We start from the raw sequence: 18,341 nt of genomic DNA on the forward strand, positions 1-18,341 counted from the left end.
AGGCCAGGACTCTGGAGCAGGTATCAGTAACTTGCAAGCCTTTGCTCTGCCGAGACTGACAACCACTTCTCCTACCCAGGGGCAAGCAAGAGAAGACAGCTGCACTGCCCAGTCTGGTGGTGTGCGGTGCTGGCAAGAGACAGGAGCAGCCCCGGGGGGCTCAGCCTGTGGTCCCCGTGTCGAGAAGGGTTGGCCTTGTGCTGGAGAAGCATTACAGCAATGCCAGTAGTGGGGCAGCCACCAAAGCAAAATAAGAAATGCTTTGGTGGCAGCTGCTAGCCGGGGGTGGTGTCGGGGATGGGGAGTGCTTCAGGCAGGGCACGAGACTTTCAGGGCTGGGACATTTTCTTGGGTGGCCTCCAAGGCCTCGTGCTCTCCCGACAGCAGCCACCTGCAAGGCTGGAAGGAGAGCACCATACAAAACGAAGCACTTTGGCTTAGAAACACATACAGAAATGAAGCATCCATCAAAATAGTCTGAGAGGTGGAACAGTTTGCAAGCATTAAAAAGAGCTGACAAAAACCAGCACAAACCACTTGCAAGCCCATTTGTGGACGCGAAACCTGTCTGAGTTTCTGGGGCTTGTTATGGCAGTAGGAATTGGCCCTGAGCACAGATAAACCAGGCCTGCTCTGGCTGCTGGTACGAATCTCTAATGATGTTGTCTGTTTGGAGATGGATGTATGCTTTGACTGTTTTATCCAGGTGTGAGCTATTGCTGCTTAAATGAAGGTCTGTATAAAGTTCCAAGGAAAACTTCAGAGCTCTTTGCTGAATCAAAGCATTGGGTATCTTTGTGGCAGGCCTTGAAACCTAATTTTTTTTTCTTTCCTTTTCCTTTAACCACACTAGAGAACAGAATGGCACAAAAAGCTGGATAACCTCATCATGCAATAATTATAGCTTCTGTTTTTCCATCCACGCTGTGAGTTTTATAGCTGTAAGCACTAAGGGTGCATTTCACCTGCCTGGCTCTGGTTGTGTGCAGGGTAGGTGGCTCTGCCTTGGGACCCTATCATCTGTGGGACCCAGTGCTGTGATGAAGGGGTTGGTCAGAGGTCTGCTTTAGGAGGGCAGGGTCTCCGCTTCAGGGGTCCCAGCAACGGCAGCGAGCGAGCAAAGCTCCCCAGTGCAGCTGCAAGCCCAGGCACTGCCAGGCCTGGAAGCTGCTCCGTGGGCTTCATTAATCCTGCTCCAAGGGCAGCAGCATGCCCGCAGGGCACCCCTCGGCCCCCTGCCTCACAGGGGCTCCTGCCTTGGAGCTTGCCTGCGCCACGGAGGCAGACCCATCATTAGCTGCTGAGCAAGGGGATGGTGTGGTACATGAAGGCTGGTAAACTTTGAAAGTGGCTGAGCTACCTTGGCAGCCCTTCCCTGTGTATCCTTTCTCCGATCAGCTGCCTCTCTGTATATTTAGACTCTGACCTTGAAACCATTTAAAAAAAAAAAAACAAAACCAGCAATCCATAAAGTCAGAGGTGCTTGAGGAAGGTGGTGAAAGCCAATGTTGCCCTCATTGCACTGTGCTTGTCACAGCTGGTGGTGTGTAAAATGGGGCTGAGGCTCAGAGGGCACACTCTGACCCTTCTGCCCCCCAGGGGCTGTAGGAGGAATGGGGTCCCAGCCCTCCAAAGAGCAGCTACTGATGGTTCTCCCACAGCTCCTTACATTTGGGCAGGATCTCTCCTCTAGTTGCCTTTTAGAAGCAAACCTTTTTTTTTTTTATTGCGCTTGCTAATGCTTGTTTTTCTGTACCACTCCTGCTGTCTCATTTGGGGCATCGTAGGCTCTGCAGCTGCCAGTTCATTTCTTCTGTGTCTGCTGAGGAGCTGGGGTGGGGTTGTGCCCCCTCACCTTTTAGCACAGGCTGTAGTTGTCATACCATTGCCAGGACAAATCTTAATTCTTGGAGGGGCCATGCAAAGGCCAGGTTTTGCTGTAGAAGTCCATCGGTGGAGCGGGACTGCTGCTCTCTCGCTCCATGTGTGCCAGCTGTTGCAGGCGTTTATATATAATGTTGCTCTGGATGGTGAATTTCGGCTCAGGGGGGCTCTAAAAGTCAAAAGGCTTGTGGCCGCTCTCCTCTGCCTGCCAGGATATCTGAAAAATTTTGTATGTCTCCTGGAGAAGATGTATTGATCATATCCATATATCTATCTGCCACTGTTTATCTTGATGATTTCCTAATCATCTTCCATTCTGCCACTGAACTATATGATCATAGTCTGAAGGGGAACATTACAGTGGGGAGTTGGGAAAACTGGGGAGGGACTGTGCATTGCAGGAGGTGCTCTGAGTTTCCTTTTAGACCTTTCAGATGCGAATGGGTCCACATCACCTATTGGGCCTCACCCACAGGTCACGCTGGGCACAGAATTAAGCTGGCTGGTGATTTCAAGGCAAATGAAGGAATTGTTTTGTTAATGAGGTACAACCATACAGGGCTCGTTTCCACAGCCTGTTGGGATGAGAGGTAGAGTAGGAGAAGATGCATGTAGGGATGATGAGTGTCAGGATCAGGCTGTATTTCTGCTGCCTTATTTTCAGGCCAGCACTATCCTGGTCTTCCATCTGCTCTTGTCCCTCCTGCTTTTAAAGAAAACAAACCTAAAAACCAAACCATACAAGAGGCCAGTACATTGATTGTTCCCTTGATTGCATGATGGAGCAGAGAGATAGGGATAAAATGAAAATAAGGAAACAAGGTTTGCCTTTGGGTGGAGGTGGGCATTAGTCATACTGCTACTCATGCTCTGTTAAATACAGGTCATGAAAAGGTTTGCAGAGAAGTCTTTCGTGTTTTCCTAATTTCCTAAATTCCAGCTGACACTGCTGCAACCCAAGGCACGTCTGCAGCGTGTCTTTGTGGAAACGTCCCATCCCCTCTGCACAGTGCCAGGCTTGCTGGGGGTTTAGACCTCCCCACAAACTGCGGGATTTCCTTAGACCCATGTAAATCAGAGCTCTATTAAGAAATAGAAGGGGAGTGAGTCACTGGGAGGCTTTACTCCTTTTTTCCAAGGTTTGTGTGTACCATAAATTGGATTGGCCCCCCCAGAGATGGGGAAACCAAGCTCTTAAAATGCACAGTAAAGGGTTCGTAATTGTTTCAAATAGCCAACTAAAAATGCTTTTTATTACAAGGCTTGAGTTTTCTTTCAAACGTGGAGCTGCTTGTTCATTTTGGCAGTGAAGGTTGCTTTTACGTCTCCCTGGGGACAGTGGTAAAACTTTCAGCAGCTCAGGCACAGAAACCAGCCCTTTGTTGAACTGGAGGCGAGAAACCAAAAGTCGTTCTGCGGATTTCTGAGTCCCCCACAGCTCGCTTTTGGACTCTACTGATTAATCTGCACCCTCTGAAAAAGCTTTTGTTAGGGAGAAGAGGGAGGCAGGTGAAGATAGTGCTGTGTGTGGATGGGACCAGACTCAGCAGAGGCATCTGCCTGTGGGTAGGTAAGCTACCTGGTAATTTTTTTTTATGTTCAGCTGTTAGTTGGTGGGGTACAAGAGCAAGGAATCAGCACTTTTCATGCAGCTGCACTGAAAGATGGAGAGGGGCTGGATTTACTCCTATCACCACCATGGGCAGGAGAGCAGAAATCTCTGCTAACCCTGTCCCGAAGGTGTGACAGAAATGCCGACACCTGCTGCAGCTGGTTAAGGGGAGCAGGGGAGGCTTAGGGAAACAGAAGGATGTGATGGGTTTCCCTGGCAGTGCTGCACTCCAGTGTGCTCTGAGAGGGAGCCAGGTGGGGGCATGTCTTCCCTACAGCTCTGGGAGGTGTGGGGGAAGGAAGAGGATGAGCTAGGAAGTGTCAAAATTGCCAGGTAAGATTATGTTCTCTCTGGTATAGAAAGGATCTCCTGTCTCTGAGGGCACATTAATTTGCTTTTGTCTGTCTGGTCTCCTCTCTTCCTTCTCTCTTTTTGTAGTTTCTTTTCTTCCCCTGCATCTCTTCCCCTGTACCTTTCTTCAGAGTATCTATTTTGTATCCTCCCTCTTCCTGGTATTTTTCTTAGGTAGCTCTGATTATTCAGCAGCTCTGCTGAACGCAGTTCCCTCTCCAGAGAGGGAGAAATGCTGCACCAGAGCAGCACTTTCTGCCACTGCCGCAGACACAGGTCAAGCAGAGGACGGGGTCCTTTGCCTGCTAGTGCGGAGAGCAGGATGGTGGAAAGGGCACAGTGGGAAGGCAGTGACGGGGGTGCACCCTGCGTAGTCGTTTCTGAGCCAGCCTAGGTAAAGAAGCCAAAGAGCTGCTTTCCTTTTTTCCTTCAAGAAGGCTTTCCCTGAATTAATTCACATCAGCCTGTATGAAAAGTAGCTGAAAGATCTTACAACGTAGCTCAGCTGGGATTTTTTAGGAGCAACATAACTGTGAACAAGGATCCCCTCCAGGAACAACTGCAGGGCAACCCTGGTGTAATAGTGTTGAATTTCAAGATTCCACGGCAGTATAAAGATGTTCACAAGAGAAAACTTGGAAAATGAACAAAAGAATAGTGTCAGGACATTTCTTCTGCTTCTGCCCCTTGGCAGTGGCCTGGAGGAGCTAGTAAGAAGTTTTGGGGGAATTCAGGAAGCGTTTGCAGAGCTGGCACTCAGGACTGGCCCTTTGTGTCCCACCTCTGGTCTCACCGTGGGAACAAGTTACTTGTCTACAGTCTTGAAGCAGGCATGTCAGCATCAGGTGATGATCAGCAGATGGTGCAGGCGTCATCCCCGTTGCGGCCGCTGCTCAATGTCGGTGTACGGCACACCATGGGCTTCCCCTACGTCCCTGCTGGTGCTGGGAGCCTGTGTACCCTGGCTGCCCTGCGGCATGGTGGCCTCTGCTTGAATGTCTCAGGCAAGAGGCTGGGTGCTCCCAGGGCCCACTGGTGTCCTCCCACACCACTTCAAGGTGGGGGAAATCTTCTGCGCAGCCAGGGGCTCACTTGCTGTATAGCCCGGAGAGTGTGGAAAGGTCCGCTTGCCAGAGTAATGTGCTGCAAGGGATGCTCATGTTCCTGAAACTTTGGCATTAAGGACAGGACGTCAAGCAGCAGGTTTTTGCGGTTCAGACAGTTTTTCTGGCAAAACTCAGGAGGTGTGAGGTGGCGGCGGTTATCGTTGGCTTTTGGTAAGAGTTATGGAGTTGGCCATCTCTCTCAGTGTGTTGTAGGAGCAGAGAGTGTGTTCCTGCAGGTGGTACACTGCATCCTCCCTTGGCAATCATCATCTTTGTGGTGAATAGTCCTAGATGTGTGTCCTCCAGTGGCAGTCTTAACTGGAAATTAGTTTTCTCTTTCCACCCCTCTGGAGTTAGCAAAAGTCCTGAGTCTTCCTTCTGCCAGCGTAACAGCACCAATGAATCTCTTCAGGATCACTGTGTATTGAATTTGGATGCCTTCCGTGGTAGCTGCTGACAGCTTTCTCCTCTTGCTCGCAGATCACAGGCGTTATCCTCCTTGCAGTCGGAGTCTGGGGCAAGCTCACCCTCGGCACGTACATCTCTCTCATTGCTGAGAACTCCACCAATGCCCCCTACGTGCTCATCGGGACGGGTACCACAATCATTGTCTTCGGGCTTTTTGGCTGCTTTGCCACTTGTCGTGGCAGCCCATGGATGCTGAAACTGGTAAGCATGCCAAAGTGCCTTAAGCAAGAGGGGAAGATGTTTTGTTGATGTGTTGGGATTCCCCGCGCGCCCTGCCAAACTTTGCCAGATGTTAATGTGGTTTTTTAGGCACATAAGCTAGATTTTATTGATCTTAATGTTCAACACGTGTGTCTTTTGGACAAAGAAGGGGAAAAAAATCTTTGCCAAAACCAGTTGTTGATTGAGTATGAATGAATTTTGCTACCGCACAGCATACAGACCCATGTGTGGCTGGGAGCAGGATGAAATGCTGCCGATGAGTTACTTTGTGAGTAATTCTGCAACCGTTCTGTTCTTCTGTGAGCCAGATAGATAGGTATATTTACAATTTTCAAAATGTCCAAAACATCATAAATGTGAAATTCATTTGAAGTATATTTTAAAGGGGTCATTTTGATACTCTGATGTGAAATCTATGGAAAAAATAGTCAGTACGTTCTAAAAGCACACCAGCTTTTCTTTTTCTCCTAACATTCACTAGAATAAAACAAGTCAACCCCAGAAAATAAAGCTCTCTATGGTATGTTTGTCCCCACCTCGAAAGCAACATGGGGCCGAGGTACACTAAGCAGAGGTACAGAAGATGTCTCTCAGTCCAGTTTAACCTCTCTCCCTATAAGTTTCTCTGTTCTGAGTTTTTCAGCCCACCTTAAAATGCAAAGTAACTATAGGTTAAGCAAAGCTATGTGGTACACTGTGTTTCTAGGAATATTCAGGACCAAAATCCTACATGTGTAGTGATCTGAAGGGTGGAAATAGCACTTGTGATGCACTGAGCTAGTGGAAAGGGGCTTGACAGTACAATGCATCTCCTGCTACATTATTTTGGGGCTGATTTTCTAAGGAGATGGGACGATTCTTCTCCAGTTTGAACTGCATTTAAAAAACGGGCATCTTAAAGGAAGTTAATTTCCTCAATTGATGGCACAGTAGGGGAGAGGTAGCAGCTGCAGATCAGTCAGCAGGTGTATGCTGGTGGCCAGCTGGCATGTACCTAACATTGTCATAGATGCACCGCTGCTCTCTTGCTGGTGATGTGCTGTAAGGGCACGTGTAGAGGCTTGTCGGAGTTACTGCAGTTCAGATGGGAAAGGGGTAAAGGTGAAAGAAGACCTAAATCCATAGGAATTCAGGCTCTGCTAGTTGCTCCATAAGTCATCTAGCTTCTTTAAAGGTATGCTACTTACAATGGCATGTGCTGGTCCAAGCACGTGGGTTTACTTTCGTAAGAAATATTTCAAAACTTTCTTTCTCTCCTGAACAGAGCACAGGAAGTGATTTCACAGCTGCGTTAATTGTAGAGAATGATTTTTCTACACTTCTCCCTTCACTGTTGTCCTCCCTTCCCCAACAATCTTCCATTAAAAAGAAATCTCCCTCTTTCCACTAAATCCTGTTAGGACTTAATTTAGTTTAAAATGTTTCCTTTTTTAATTAACTGTTATTTAGCACGTGGAGGAAAAAGGTAATTTTACTTACAGAAGATTAAGCCCCAATTTCAAATTTTACCATCCCACTTTGCATTTTTTTCTTTATCTTCTTTATTTCTGATTAGATGTATTTTTAATAGTTTGTGAGTGTCAACACTGAAAGCACTGTTTTCAAGGTTTGTTTGGCTCTGGATCTAAATGCTGCTTCTAAAGCCAAACACAGGCCTTGGCTCAGAAAAGTATTTGAGGCATCTGTCTAGTATTACCGTGAGAATATTTTCAGTGAAGCCAGCGGTTCAGTTCATTCATTGGAGAAACTTCAGGAAACGGGTAGCCAACCCCAGTCTAGCAGTGAGATAGATAAACATGAACCAAAACACCTAGAGAGCCTATTTACTTTAGCAGAGTGCCATGCAGGCATAAAGGGTCTGTTTGTATTCCTTACAAACAAAACCTGAGTGAGTTGGATCCATTTCTGGCATCTAAGTGTGTTTTAATTTATAGAAGAACACTCAGAAATGTGGGAAGAGAAACCTCAGAAAAGCCAGGAATTAGACAATATATATTATTTGAGTTATATAAACACATATTCAGGCAATAACCTGTGTATCACCTTCAAAAGATCTTTGATTTATTAACATTTTAAAGGGTGTCTAGAGCAGAAAGTTAAATTCTATGAGATAACTGAGCAGTATCTGTACTGAGACAAAAGCTTGTCATGTTCTGACCTCTCTTGCCTCCTTCCTTTTCAGTATGCCATGTTCTTGTCCCTGGTGTTCCTGGCTGAGCTAGTGGCTGGCATTTCAGGGTTTGTGTTTCGCCACGAGGTAGGTGGAAATGTGCTGAGTTTGCATATGGCAGTGCCTCCCTGGGCTGGAGCTGCTGAGTTCTCTGGAGCGTGGAGAATGTGTAGGTCGCTGAGCTCGGCGGCTCCATACGCATCTCCAGGGACGTGGCTGATGTGCAACAATAACATGTACAGCTCTTAAAATCTGGTGCGATTCCAAATGAAGGGATTTAGCCAAAGCTCTTGGCCTCAGCTGCCTGATAATTTACTTCGGAGCTATCAGTTTTTGTATGTCCATCATATAAGATCTTCTTTACTCTTTTACATATGCTGAGGGCTGCAAAATAGAATAAATACTTTTTGTAAACACAGCTTCTTCAGCCAGGCAAGTGCTTGTTTATATAAGGCAGAGAACACTTCTGCATCAGGCCAGACTCAATGTTCTGTAAATCTTTTTCTTTTTTTGGGGGGGAGGGAGTGGGATGGGATTTTGTTTCTATCCTGAGAATAAGGACAGATTAGAAACAGAGTGAGGTAGGAAACTGGGACAGGAAGAAGCTTTAAAAAAGCATGATGGTCTAGATTTGTAGTAGCACTTCTACTTTATCCACCGTAATCAGGTCTATCTCTGGCTTTAAGTCCATGGGCCTACATGCTATTAGTGCTGAACCAGGACAATCCTAGAGACGCTCCTTGTCTCTTCTCTTTGTATTAACTAGTTTTCTATTCTCCTCCTTTGACCTGAGATTTCCCTTGCTATAGGCTTGTCTGGTGTCTACCCTTGCAAGTAGTGGATAGATTTTAATTTGATCCTGAAATACCTGTCCATCTGCTGAGGATTTCCATTTCATCTGGCCTAACCTACAGTGGGCTCAGTGTCAGGTTATTGCTCCATTTTGGAAGAGGCAGTCTCCTGTGAAGGTCACAGCTATGTGGGCTGCCCAAATCGTGTGCTACCCAGCCCCTTTACCACCCAAAGTGCTTTTCCCAGTGATATGCCTGACCTTCTCCAGCTGAGAGATTTCTTGTTCCTTACCCAAACACCTTTGGTGCTGGAGATGAGAGCTGCCACCTGGTCAGGGGATTTATGTCTTCTTTTGTTGCCACTGGCTTCTGTCACCAAGGAGTTTGCACAAGCTTCGGCTCCCACCAGGCATCCATGAGCAGAGAGAAGCACACAGCCTCCTTCAGACTTAGTGCTGGAACAAAGTGTTCAGGGGAAAATGCATCAAAGGATATTTTTCTTATAGGTTAAGTAATTTTCTGGTTTTTAATATGTAGCAGTTTGCTGGAGTAGTTTTCTTTCTATGTCCAGTAGACTCCACATGAAAAAACAGCATGAGTGACCCTGACAGTTAAGAGGGAGCACTGCCGGTGCTGAAAATACACTTAAAAATGAGTGGGAAGGGCTAGTTTGGGTGCCTTGTTGGGTTTGGAAATGCATTTGCTTCCTGTGAAGACTGCTTCAGATGTTACGCTTTTCGTTGCTCACAGGGGCTATTTTTTTTCCTCGCCCTCATAGATCAAGGATACTTTCCTTAGGACATATACTGAAGCAATCCAGAATTACAACAAGAACGATGAGCGGAGCCACGCAGTGGATAACGTACAGGAAAGTGTAAGTCTAAAATTGGTTACTGAAAATTAGTAAATAAAGAGAGGCAAAGCATACACTTAGATTTGATCTCAGAACATGAAGTGTGGGTGGCTCAGACTGCAATCTGTGTATTGCAAGCAAAATTAAAGGCTGGCAAAGCTGATCTAAAGAAAAAGTATTTCAACTGATGTGCTTGTCCCAGATGCTTAATTTTTAATGAACAAGCTATCTAATAAAGACAGGGCCTGTCCCACTTGCTTGTTGTTGGTCCCGTATCTTGAATTAGGTTTAGGAGTCAGTTTTATCTGTCAGTAGGATTATCAAATGTTGTAAATTTGAGCTAGATGAGACTATAATCTAGCATCCTGTATTACTGACAAACTGCAGCACTTCTCTTCACAAGAACAATGAGAGGCTGGCAAAGGAGAGCTAGCGAGTTAAGGGAAGAAACGGAGTCTTTATTCCAGAGGAAAAGGGGGTGGACAAATGTGCTGCTGAGGTCAGCAGTGAAAGCTGTTCTTTGGCCTTGGTGGAAGGATGGATTAGATGCTCAGTGGAAGAGCCTTTCTGGCCCACGGGGTGCAGTAGCAGGGCAATGGGAGGGTTTCTTGCCTTCTGGCAGGGCACAGGGCATGAGCAAATGCCACAGCACAGCCAAACTAGTTGGAGATGCCAACTATGAAGGTCCAAGTCCACCAACTAACTGCAACAAAGAGCGATAAAATTCACATTTAAATTCCTACTGGAAACTACACCATAGCAAGAAGCTATCCCTTCAGCTCACAATACATTCTGTGAGCCGATTGTCATTTCATATGATTGTAACTTGCTGGACGGCTGAAATGTTAATGAAATTGTATCGGTGACATCTAGCTCTTCTTTAGAAATTACAACTATTATGTTGGACCCCTCAGCATGTTTGAAACTGTGCCTCTAAGCTGGCTGCTCTGGGTTAGCAGGTTACTGCGCTGCTCTGAACTGAGTATGTTCTGCCATCGAATTGTCTGTTTGCCTAACGTTAGCCTGTATTTTGATTCCTTGGAGTTGGCTAAACTAAATAGTTTTAAGTAATTGTTCAGTGTTTCTGTCGTAGCAAAATGTTCATTTCGTTTGTAGCTCTGTTTTTACAGGAACTGCATTTATAAGCCCTTCCCATGCAGAAAATTCAACACATAATCCATATCTTTGAGTGACTGTCTTCTAGCTTAGCATCTAGAGCAGAACATCCTTCCCAACTTACGTTTTTTCAGCTGATTCATAGACACACTTTATGAACATATGGTCTCCTTCTGTTCATGGCTCAGTGAATTTCCCTAGAAATTATTTTGGTGAGTCAGAGAGGCTTGCTTCACCTTAGCAATTTGTTCTAGTTTGACCCTGCATGAGTTACATGTAATTCTATGTAATACTTTGGGGTTTTTAAAGCCATTTTTTTGGACCGCATTTTGAGGCTCTATCTTGAATTTCCAGGATCATCTTTAATCGATTAGATAAATAAGCAAAGGAAACAAATGAAAAAACCCCAACAGACCTTCAACTAAAAGGAATGGCTTTATGGCTGGACCTTTGTCAAATGTTAAAATAATAGCTCTGCTTATAAAATAACTCTTTTTTTAGTAGGTCATCTGCTCCCCTCTTCTGTAAATGACATTCCTGATACTTCTGTGACAAATGGGACAGGGGAGGGTATCTACTTTTCAAAACTGGAGTCAACCTGTCTTTATTTTGATTAGAGCTTATTAAGTGGGCAGTGATGATTCTGTACTAGTTTTAATTCTCATTTGTTTGTTTGTTTGTTTGAAATCTGCCTCTTATTTCTCATAGCTGAGCTGCTGCGGCATTCAGAGCTACACCAACTGGAGCACCAGCCCTTACTTCTTCAAACATGGCATCCCTACAAGCTGTTGCATGAACTCCAGTGACTGTAATACTCAGGATCTGCGCAACATGACTGTGGCTGCCACTAAAGTAAACCAGAAGGTACCAGTAACGTTGTGCCAGAGGCAGTTGTTATGAAACCATCCAGTACACCAGTGGACCATATGGCTGCTTACAGTTGCATTTCCTTTCAGTTGGTTGATAACATATGAATTGGGCTGGAGTAATGGTAAGAATGGGCTTTGCCCCCCACTTGCTTTCAAATTCTTTGCGCTGGCCTTTCTTAAATGACCAGGCACAGCGGCATTTCTGATGAGGAGGGGATTCGTCCCCCTTCCTCACCACAGTGGTTGAGGTACAGCACTGCACACAGAGGCAGCGCTGGCTGGGCACAGGACCACGAGTGGCACGTGCACTCGACTCCCCGACTCCCCTTCAAGGTTAGGTCGGTCAGCACTTCTCTGCTTCTCTGCTTGCTCCTGCTGAATGTGGTGGTTTTTTGTTGAGGACAAAGGTGTAGCTAGGTGGAGGGAAGGATAGGTTTTACTCTTGCTTATGTTCAAACAGTAATTTCAGTGCCGGAGCCCAGCTGTCATCCCAAACAGAGAAAACATGGGTGATGAACAACAAGTGTTGTGGTGGCTGGTACATTTACAACAACTCTTAAGAAGATCTTTGAACATGTGCTGCTGCAAGCGTAGCGCAGACAAAGCAACCCCTCCCCTGGGGTCACCTGAAGGAGCAGGTTGGGAAAACAGGAAGAAAAGGAATAATTGGAGAATAAAAATATAGAAAACACAAAGAAAGGGAGGAACAAAGAGAAAATAATGCAGCATGTATAGCAGACACCGTAGAAATTTCTGCACCGTAGAAATACAGCTGAAGTTATTGCTTTAAGTGCTAGTGCATCATCAGTTCTTTCTTGCCTGAGATTTGCAAGAGAGGCAACAGTTTGTTGGTAAAAGGAATATTGTGGCCAAATTCAAAGTTGCAGCATAGCTTAGTCAGACTTAAGGATTATTTTCTTTTCTGTTTTTGTTTTCAGAGTTGAATTTAAAAAAAAATAAAAGTCCTGAGTAGATAACAGGGGAAATATGGAAATGCTTTTCTGTCTTCTGTTTCTGTCTTAGTCACCTGTGAATCAGAAGGCTGGAGTGGTGGCTGAGCACGGCCTGAAACTTCTTTCTTTGAAAACCAGTCAAGTGGACAGCATTTTCTAGCATGTATTAAAAAAAAAAAAGATACTAGAGGATTGTTTTCCACTAAGCCTTTCTTTTCTGTAATAGTTTAATGAGAGCCACTTGTTGCAGACATACGTGAAACATTAGTGACATCCGTCTGTTATGAAACTCACAGTCGCCACCAGCAAAGTAATCTTGCTGGGTTGCATGAGTACGCTGGATGAGCCACTCCATTCAGTTGCACTTTGTGAACTTGCAGTAACTTTCCATTTTTGTAGAAGTGAAAAGAAGGTGAGAGGCAGGGTGGGGTGGATCTCCAGGATGTGCAGTACGGCCAGCATGCCCTGCAAGCAGAGTGCTTCCTGGGCAGCCCATCCTGAGCCCCTGCTTCTGCCCACCTTCCTGGCAGAAAAGCTTTCTGATATGACTGGTACTCTGCCAGCAGATCCCACCTTTCCAGTGCAGGAGGGCCATGCACACTGAACCTTTCCTGGCTGCATAACTGAGCAGGTACCATTTCCATTGCCACCACTGGTCTGATGTTTTCCCAAAGTGCTGAGCTTGCTCCGCATGCTCTGCCTGCACAGAGAAATCCCTGTCCCCTTGTGAGTTCCTGTTGGCGAAGGATGCCTCCAAAATTGTAAGAAGCAGCTGAGGGATGAATGAGCTTGTGCTAGTCCCCAGGGCTAGTAACTCACTTCCAGCCATGCTTGCTCCTAAGCATCTCTCCTGCAAATGCACAACTTGTCTGACAGAAGAGGAATGCTGATTCCTCAGGAAGCAGTTGCCTTAATTACTTGATTTAATTACTTAGGGGAAGTTTGAATGTCCTGCGACATCTGAAAACTTGTGTCCCAATTTCTGAGATAGCCGTTTGTGATCAAAGGTTGTAAAGATTTCTGTTTAGCAGTTGTGAGATCTCAGAGTTGTCCTAAACATTTAAGCAAGGTGGGATGTTTGTGAAAGGTGCATGAGAATAAAAAGCAAGCAGGAGGAAATGTTGTGTGGCCCTATGCTTTCCCTTCAGATAGGAAGCAAACATCATTGCCTCTGACCCAAGCCCCTTGCTCTTCTTGGAAATAGGCACTTTGTTCTGTGTGTGTTGGAGAAAAAGGAAAATAGATATCGTCTGTGTTGTGGAAGACCCTTGTTACCATCCCTGTAGATAAGTATATTTGGAATACATCTTTTTGGTGGATACTGCAAAACTATCAGTAAGACAAGTTTGCGATGAGCTAATCGAATTACTAGCAGCTTATGGGGACTAATGATGAATTATCCAAAGAGGATTAAAGTAATGATTTAATTGCAGGACTAAAAGACAACATTCTCGATTTTCTTTGCCAACTCTGCCACTAACTTGCTTAGTGACCACGGGTAAATCATTTAGTCCCTCTGTCTGTTTCTTCATCTCAGATGGGACAAATACCTAACTTTAAGAGCTGTCATTAGGAATAGCTAATTAATGTTCAAATAGTGCTTTTTATCTTCAGAGCTCATTACCAACAAATCTCAAGAACTACTTCTCCCTAGAATCCGAATAAAGGAACAGATGCATGGACTGAAGAATGATTGGATACTTGCTAAATTGTCACGTCTGTACTCTGAATCAGCACCCGGATGTGCGCATGCCATGCTTCACGTACTTCTGTACTGTATATGCAACTCTTGGGTGCTCCTTGCATTCTCACTCCATGCACAGTAAGGACCGAGCAACTAAGCCGTATTTATGCAGTGCACTTCAGGAAACAGATGATTGTGATTTGGGAAAACACAGTCTTCAAATGCGGAGAATGATCAAAACTATCTCCCTTTCATGTTTTTTTAACGAGGTCTTCTGTCTCCCTCAAATTACCATTGCTGTTAGATGTTGCGTCTCTTGAAGGCTGTTGAACAGAACAGATTTCAGAAGAGCTGGGAGAACATTAAGCCATGTCAGACAGAATGAAAGCACTGCTTGAGAAATCTAATCTCATTTCATAACATGTAAGACACACACAACTATAGTTGCTTGATGTGTTAAATAAGCAAGCTTGAATCTGACGTGCTGCACATGGTTGTAAGACATAATTAAGGATTAATATGTACACTTAAACATTTCAGAACTGAATTCCAGCTGTGCTGGTCCTCAGCCACTATTAGGTTTACCACTTCATTACTCTCAGGATTAAATACGATGACTTCTGGTATTATAAAAGAGGTTAAAGAAATGATACAATTTAGTTCATGAATGGCCTGTCTCTAACAAAGGACATCATCCTTTCCTTCAAGCCGTTAATTTTTTATAAGCACCTAATGCACTGAATTCATGTAAAGAGTTCCTAAAGTGTTTGCAGAAGTGAGGGGGATGTGGCTGGAGGGGGAATGCAGATACAATTCTCTCTTATGGGACAGGAGTCCAAACTGGGTAAGGGAACTCACTGTTATTTCTGGTTTTTTCCAACTTCTGATAAAGTAGCTAAAGTTATAACACAAAATGCCTTGGGACTGGCTTTACACTGAGAGTGGTGTTGGTCATTTGAGGAAGCAGGGCAAAAGGGGCCAAGAGGTGGCATTGGATTGTGTGGGCAGATAGGGTAGTAATGAAAGAAAAAATAGAAGTTGTCCTTTTTTTCTTCAAGTTTTGCGTCACTTGTTTAGATTCTTTTAGAGACCACAAAGTAGGAAAGCTAATTTCAAATGCTTTTTTGAGGGGTAGAGTAGGTGAGGGGAGAAACTCGACAAAAACTATCATACTGAGGGGGACATCTCAAAGAAGCCTATCCAAGAGAAGGGCAGAAATGTGTGTGAATCTTCTGGCCCCAGTGTGGGCTGTGAATTGAGGCACGAGGAAGCAAGTCAGCTGATGGAATCAGGGTCTGAGCTAGAGAGAGAAAATTGGGTTTGGGGAGCAGGACAGGAATTTTATGTCCAAGAGCAAATGAACCAAGAAACTTCATACAAAACCCTTGATAAATTTGTTATATGGTTTAAAGTTATGTGCTACTCAGTTCCTTACCTGGTGTCCTTTGACAGACAAAGACGAGCAGAATGCCTCACTGGATGCTGGAAGCATGATTGTATTAAATATCTGGAGTATTAGGAGATCAGCATCATTTATTCATTTTGGACACCTGTATTGTATTATAACATTACCTTATATCGTTACTGGTTTGGTTTCAGGTCAAAGCTGTATTAATGTTTCTTGAAGTAATGCAAACTGACATTCTTATGAAGACCTATAAAAATGAGTGCAACATCACATTTAGCTTTTTTAAGTACTGAAATACATTTGTTTCTAAAAAGCACTGGTTTTGCCACTGCTTTCCACCATTCACTCAGAATTGCTGTTAAATAAAAAAGTGACATTGGAAATTGCAGGAACAATATTGTCTCATCCAAGTCCAATTTAAATGAGAAAATTGTGTATATACATTCATGGCAGGGGGGTCAATACAAGGAATGATTTTGTTTGTTTTCCAGGGCTGTTATGACTTGGTGACCAGTTTTATGGAGACAAATATGGGAATCATAGCTGGAGTGGCTTTTGGGATTGCGTTCTCACAGGTAAATGCATAAACGCTTCCCTTCCCCCCCCCTTTTTTCCCCTCTCTCTTTTTCTTTACTCAGACTTCAAGGAAGGAAGGACTATGGAAAGGGGCTGAACTCAGCATGCTCGTTAGTCCTGAGGTCATCTGTTCATTGATTTTCTTTTTTTCAACTTAAATGAAGTTTCTCCTTGGGAATATCAGTTACGGTTGAGCTAATGACTAGCTCAAGGAAAACAACTTGTCCCTCCACTGGGTCAAATAGAGGTTAACCCAATAAAACATTGGCTTAAATGGAGCATAAACAGCTAAGAAGATAAATAGCTTATCCATTCTTTGGATAGGGTCCTATCTTCTAAGCACTCTTATTTTTCCTTAAAGAATTCAATAATTCAAATAAGAGTATACCTTCAGGCCTCCCCATCCTGGACCTGGAGCCTGGAGGAGACACCTGGTTTCAGTGACCAATGTGTTTTTTTTTTTTCCTTTACCCACTGAACACTGAGCAGAGGTCTGCCAAAATCAGATTATTAAACCAACTCCTTGCCTACACCAAAAGGAGTTTGGCATGGGAAGGACAAGAGGAGAGCTAAGAAGGTGTTTGCTGCTCCCTGACATTCAAACTGCTTTTACCTAGACAGGAGTTGGAGAAATGAAACATCTGGTCAGAATCCTCTGATCAAGAAGGGGCAGAAAAACACCTGCATCTTTCAACAAGATGCTCCTTTCGACTAGTCACTTCGTGTGTAATGGCAAGGACTCTCCTGGAACCATGCAAAATGAGAGGGAGGGAAACATGGACAATGCAAAAGCGCTTGCAGAATGGTTCAGCAAAAATGCACAGCGACGTGTATGATGCCAGAACCACTTCTAGCTGAGAGGCAATCTGCCTTCTCCCTGCAGAGGCTACATAGTACAACTGCAAATGTTGTCTTGTAAAACAATCATGGAACTTTCATTTACTTCATTCACACAATATTAAAAATCTGGGTCCTGAGGCAACACTGAAAATACGAATATATCTGTCGATCGACTTGTGTTTATACAGTGGTTGGAAGAAATGAGGTGCTAGGAAAAATTATTTGACGACTTCTTAAAACTCATTAATGCAGTTCGCAAGCTGTAGGTTTACGCTGGGCTGCACTGGAAACAAGTGATTTGCCAGTGCTCTTGCCAGTGATGGGCAAGTGAATTAATGGGAAGGCTGTGGCAGCCCTCTTGCCCCTGTTGGCCCATGTGGTCATCCCGTGCTCTGCTGCACAGTGTTTTAGTCACATCTCTCTGAGGTTTAATTTGCTCAGCAATTACAGTGGCCTCCAGGCTCTTCAGAGTAACTGCCCCCAAGCCATGTAGAAAACGGCCACCACGTCTTCTCATTCAATGTACGCACAACTCGAGGGAGCCCTAAAACTGTTTGGGCTCAGACCAGCTGACTGCCCTGCCTTGGACATATCTGGAAACCTGATGCCTTCTAGCCTAGGTGTTAGATGAGAGAAGCCCATGATTTGGCCTGTCAGCCTGTTTTGTGTGGGCATAAGCATTGGTTCATCATACCGCCAGCCACCCAGACCATGTGCAAGGGTATCAGGTATTTGGGATCCAGAAGTGCTGAAATCACCAGTCTGGAGCTGTTGGTGCATGAAGCAGGGGGAGTTTTGGTTTGGGTTTTTTTAATAGTCTCTTCTAGTTCTTGTTGAATGGTCATGGTTGTCTCAATACCCTTCTGCAACCCTGATTATGACTTGATTACCGCTATAGGACTCTGAGCTCATATTTCAGCGTGGTTTCTAGATAGCCAGAAGGCTATAAAGCATCTTTTAAAATGTATCATGTAAAACTACACAAAGAAAAATGGGATGAGTCAAATTTTACAATTCATAGGCTGCTGGGGTAAATGCCTCAGTCGGGACCAATGCTACCTGAACGCCTTTAATCGGTATATTGTATGTATGATAGGCAAAGCATCATCTTATCTTGCCTGAAAGTTGTTTGCAGCTGGGAGGGAGACTGTAGGAAGAGTGCAGCTGGAATTGTTAGTATTTTGGCATGTGCTGGGATGTTCGCTCGAGGTCATCTGTTATTTGTGAGCTCAAGAAGGGAAGGCGGGTGGGCGGCGCGGGCAGAGTGTGGTCCCTACAACCAGAGCCCTTTGACGCAAGGTGAGATTAGCACAGCAGGCTGCAGGCAGCACGAGGAGGGGAAAGCACTTTGCCACTGCAGCTCCAAGTGAGAACCAAAGTATGTTTTGATGTGGTGTTGGCAGCTCACGCTGCCTGATGGCAGTGTGCACCCTGCTGC

At 44.8% G+C, this 18,341-nt stretch overlaps 1 protein-coding gene across 3 annotated transcripts in view; it reads left to right on the forward strand.

Moving 5' to 3' along the window:
• The window catches only part of TSPAN7 (tetraspanin 7), a 127,799-nt gene that overhangs the window by 73,691 nt on the left and 35,767 nt on the right, over nucleotides 1-18,341 (forward strand). For all 3 annotated transcript variants that reach the window (XR_012661299.1, XR_012661300.1, XM_075098118.1), the window contains exons 2-6: nucleotides 5,434-5,622; nucleotides 7,826-7,900; nucleotides 9,383-9,478; nucleotides 11,282-11,437; nucleotides 15,979-16,062. Coding sequence is in view for 1 of the 3 variants with exons in the window: in XM_075098118.1 (XP_074954219.1) it covers nucleotides 5,434-5,622; nucleotides 7,826-7,900; nucleotides 9,383-9,478; nucleotides 11,282-11,437; nucleotides 15,979-16,062 (600 nt within the window). In the remaining 2 variants the exon portion in view is untranslated. The remainder of the gene's footprint in view (nucleotides 1-5,433; nucleotides 5,623-7,825; nucleotides 7,901-9,382; nucleotides 9,479-11,281; nucleotides 11,438-15,978; nucleotides 16,063-18,341) is intronic.

Source organism: Phalacrocorax aristotelis, chromosome 1 (genome assembly GCF_949628215.1).
Source record: "Phalacrocorax aristotelis chromosome 1, bGulAri2.1, whole genome shotgun sequence".
In the NCBI taxonomy this organism is placed as follows: domain Eukaryota; kingdom Metazoa; phylum Chordata; class Aves; order Suliformes; family Phalacrocoracidae; genus Phalacrocorax; species Phalacrocorax aristotelis.